Source organism: Nicotiana sylvestris, chromosome 1, assembly GCF_000393655.2.
Source record: "Nicotiana sylvestris chromosome 1, ASM39365v2, whole genome shotgun sequence".
Lineage (NCBI taxonomy): Eukaryota > Viridiplantae > Streptophyta > Magnoliopsida > Solanales > Solanaceae > Nicotiana > Nicotiana sylvestris.
Window position 1 is genome coordinate 96,591,443 of NC_091057.1, and position 4,746 is coordinate 96,596,188.

The 4,746-nt window shown below is 42.4% G+C and overlaps 1 protein-coding gene across 1 annotated transcript; it reads right to left on the reverse strand.

The window, feature by feature from the left end:
* Positions 1-2,846: 2,846 nt before the first annotated feature.
* Positions 2,847-4,163, reverse strand: LOC138872521 (uncharacterized). Its single transcript, XM_070150689.1, has 2 exons — positions 3,689-4,163; positions 2,847-3,253 (listed from the first exon to the last, which is right to left on the reverse strand). Exons 1-2 carry the CDS (start codon positions 4,161-4,163, stop codon positions 2,847-2,849), a joined length of 882 nt encoding a protein of 293 aa, XP_070006790.1.
* Positions 4,164-4,746: the final 583 nt, after the last annotated feature.

Genomic DNA, 4,746 nt, shown 5'->3' on the forward strand with positions numbered 1-4,746 from the left:
ACCCTATGTCTAAAAAATCTAAACTAGGGGTTGTAGACCCTATGTTGGCAAAAGGCGACTAGAGGATGGAGACCCTGTGTCTAAAAATCTCAACTAGGGGTTGGAGACCCTATGTTGGCAAAAGGCGATTAGGGGATGGAGACCCTATGTCTAAAAAATCTAAACTAGGGGTTGTAGACCCTATGTCTAAAAAATCTCAACTAGGGGTTGGAGACCCTATGTTGGCAAAAGGCAACTAGGAGATGGAGACCCAATGTCTAAAATTCTGAACTAGGGGTTGGAGACCCTTTGTTGGCAAAAGGGCGACTAGGGGATGGAGACCCTGTGTCAAAAAAATCTCAACTAGGGGTTGGAGACCCTATGTTGGCAAAAGGGCGACAAGGGGGTGGAGACCCTATGTCTAAAAAAATCTCAACTAGGGGTTGGAGACCCTATGTTGGAAAAAGGTGACTAGGGAATGGAGACCCTATGTCTAAAAATCTCAACTAGGGGTGGGAGATCCTATGTTGGCAAAAGGGCGACTAAGGGATGGAGACCCTATGTCTAACAAAATCTCAACTAGGGGTTGGAGACCCTATGTTGGCAAAAGGCGACTAGGGGATGGATACTCTATGTCTAAAAAATTTCAACTAGGGGTTGGAGACCCTATGTTGGCAAAAGGCAACTAGGGGATGGAGACCCTATGTCTACAAATCTCAACTAGGGGTTGGAGACCCTATGTTGGCAAAAGGGAGACTAGGGGATGGAAACCCTATGTCAAAAAAATCTCAACTAGGGGTTGGAGACCCTATGTTCGCTAAAGGACGACTAGGGGATAGAGACCCTATATATCTAAAAGAATCTCAACTAGGGGTGTGAGACCCTATGTTGGCAAAAGGTGACTAAGGGATGGAGGCCCTATGTCTAAAAATCTCAACTAGGGGTTGGAGACCCTATGTTGGCAAAAGGGCGACTAGGGAATGGAGACCCTATGTCTAAACAAATCTCAACTAGGGGTTGGAGACCATATGTTGGCAAAAGGGTAAAATTTGAGATTGGGGATTCTAAGCTACCATTTTTCTTCTTATCTTCTTTTTTTTCTTCATTTTATTTTCCTTTCTCTTTTTTTTTTATTTCAAAGAATGAGTAAATGCAGGAAAGACAAATTGGAGGGGACTTTCCTTTTTATGGATTGTTGCTACAAAGCTGCTTCTAGCACTTGCGCATTTTTTTTGGTTGCACCTGCTTCTTGTACGGTTGCTTTGGATTGCACCTGTTTCAAATTTTCAAACAAAAATAATTGTTAGTTTGAAACGGTGGTTAGTTTTGTGGCCTTGATTGTTTTTGATCACTTGATCTCGGCCCAACTTTTTTGGTGAGAACCTTTTCTGCTTGCTGGCTTTTCTGAGGATTAGTCTCTCTCCTCAAACCGAGGAACTCAACTTTCCAAACTTTCCAGATGACGGTCCACCCGTGTGGGGCTTTGGTCCTTTCACCTTATTCTGCTTCTAGGGGCTTTTGACTTTGGATTTCTTTTCATTTTCAATAACTTTAATTTCAGAGCATCGGCCATCATGGCCAGTCGAGATCGACTTGATGCACCCACTAAGGCTGGGTACTTTTCTTTGGATTTGACTTTTATTAAAGCAGAACCCTTTAAAACCAATCTTGCCACCTTTTTTTGTATTAGTTTTGGAACAGAGTTAGACCGAAAGGGATTCAAAGAAAAGTAAACGAAGAATAAGAAAGTGAATTTAAGGAGAAGCTTTCGGTAAGGAAAGAAGGACTCATCTGGATTGCATGCAAACTTCAATATACATGACATGCTTCTTGGACTAGATACCCGATCTGCACAACTATCCAACTTCTCATAAATCCATTGCGACCCATGTTTTTAAAATCGAGAAACCTTGCTAGGACTCTTTTAGTGCCAATGGTGGTGAGGGGTTTCTTCTTTACGATCAACGGCACCCTTTGCGGGTTTTTGCCAATCGAGCTCTCTTATTTCTCTTCTCATCGTCGCCTTATAGTGCTCTTTACGAGTTTTCACTAACAAGACTCTCTCGTTTTTCAGTTTCTCTGCTCACCATCACCTTACGGTGCCCTTAGGTTTTCACCAATAAGACTCTCTCATTTTATTTCTCTTATCTTGATTGCATCGGATCCAAACAACTGCGTTCTCTGATTTGAAAACCTTTCCCCGATTAATCGGAAGGACTTGAAAAAGGTTTGGGTAAAAAGAATTTGGATCAAATTACAACTTTGAAACCGTTCAGGCAAGATCATCGCCGAACCATTATAACATCTGCCCCAGTTTCACTTTTTGGGGGAAATTGGATTTTTGTTTTGGTGTGACTAAACCCCAGAGAGAGGCTGCCTACGTATCCTTTCGGAATTAAGTCGAACATAGTTCAGGGAAACATTTGTTTTTGTTTTTTTTGTTTTTGTTTTTCTTTTGTTTTGATGCTTTATTTTTACAAACGTCTTCAAGTTCCAAAGAGAGTAATGAAAGAAAGGTAACCGGCTCAAAGGGTTAGCAAAAGATTGGAGTGTTTGGGGAGTGAGAATGAAAGCCTTCATCATCCCAATTGGATAATGTTATTGCTACAGAAGGATTAAACATAGTACCTTTTGACTGCGTTTGCATTTATAACTATTTCGGGGTCATTCCCTTCGATGTCTCCCAGGTATAACGCCCCTTTTGACAACAATTTTCTGATAATGTATGGCCCTTTCCAGTTAGGAGCAAACTTTCCTTTTGCTTCCTAATGATGGGGGAGAATACGCCTTAAAACGAGTTGCCCCACTTCAAAGTTTCTAGGCCACACTTTCTTGTTGTAGGCACAGGTCATTCTTTGTTGATACAACTACCCGTGGCAGACTGCAGCCATTCGCTTTTCATCGATCAGGGTTAACTGTTCCAGACGGATTTTGACCAACTCACTGTCTTCAATTCCAGCTTCAACAATGATCCGAAGAGAAGGGATTTCAACTTTCGTGGGTATTACGGTTTCAGTGCCATAAACTAAAAGATACGGGGTTGCTCCAACTAATGTGCGCACAGTTGTGCAATATCCCAATAATGCAAATGGCAACTTTTCATGCCACTGCCTGGAACTTTGGATCATCTTCCTCAGAATCTTCTTGATGTTTTTGTTTGCTGCTTCGACAGTACCATTGGCTTTGGGCCGATAAGGGGTAAAGTTCCGATGTGTGATCTTAAACTGCTCACATATCTCCCTCATCAAGTTACTATTCAAGTTTGCAGCATTATCTGTAATGATAGTTGCAGGAATACCAAAACGGCAAATGAGATTGGAGTGCACGAAGTCTACCATAGCTTTCTTGGCGACAGATTTGAGAGTAATTGCTTCAACCCACTTTGTGAAGTAGTCGATAGCGACCAATATGAATCTATGCCCATTTGAAGCTTTTGGCTCGATTGGCCCAATGACGTCCATTCCCCAGGCAACAAATGGCCAAGGTGCTAACATGGGATGCAGTTCTGTAGGTGGCGCATGAATCAGATCACCATGCACCTAACACTAATGACATTTCCGGACAAAACTGAAGCAATATTTTTCCATAGTCATCCAATAATAGCCTGATCGAAGAATCTTCTTTTCCAAAACATATCCGTTCATGTGGGGTCCGCACACTCCTGCGTGCATTCCATACATAATTCTTCCGGCCTCTTCGGTGTTTATACATCTTAACAAGTTGATATTTGGAGTCCTTTTGTACAAGACATCACCGCTCAAGAAGAAACCACTTGCGAGCCGTCTAATGGTCCTTTTTTGGTTTCCACTGGCTTGCTTGGGATATTCTTTAGTTTTCAGAAATCTCTTGATATCCTGATACCATGGCTGAATATTTGGTTCTGCCTCAACCGTATTGCAGTAACCGTGCTTTTCCCAGATTTGAATTTCCACTGGGTCAATGTGGGCATTGCTTGGGTATGGCAGCATCGAGGCCAAAGTAGCGAGTGCATCAGCTAACTCATTGTGAAAATGAGGAATGTACCTGAACTCCACTGACTTGAACCGCCTGCTAAGATCTTCCACATGTTGCCTATAAGGAAAAAGTTTGACATCTCGAGTTTCCCATTCTCCTTGGGCTTGTCGGATAATCAAATCTGAATCTCCCATGATCAATAATTCTTCAACATCTTGGTCGATTGCCATGTTCATACCTATAATGCAGGCTTCGTATTCGGCAATGTTATTTGTGCAAAAGAACCCGAAGCCGAGCTGTGGCTGGATAATGCTGACTAGTGGGTGAGATCATGATTGCCCCAATTCCAACACCTTTTGCGTTCACAACCCCATCAAAGAACATTTTCCAAGCATTGGTGTCTTCTGATGTTATCTCAACTGAATTTACCTCTTCAACTGGGAAGTAGGTTCTCAAAGGCTGGTATTTATTGTCAACAGGATTTTCAGCTAGGTGATCTGCTAAAGCCTGGGCTTTCATTGTCATGCGGGTGATGTAGACTATGTCAAATTTAGTGAGCAGGATCTTCCATTTGTTAACCTCCCTGTGGGCATTGGCTTCTGGAATATGTACTTTAAAGGATCCAACCTGGTGATGAGGTAAGTGGTATAGGCCAGTAGGTAATGTCTAAGCTTCTGAGTGACCCAAGTTAGGGCGCAGCAAGTCCTTTCCAGCAGGGTGTATTTGGCTTCATAACTTGTGAACTTTTTACTCAAATAGTAGATCGCCTGCTCTCTTTTATCGGTCATGTCATGTTGTCCGAGGACACATCCA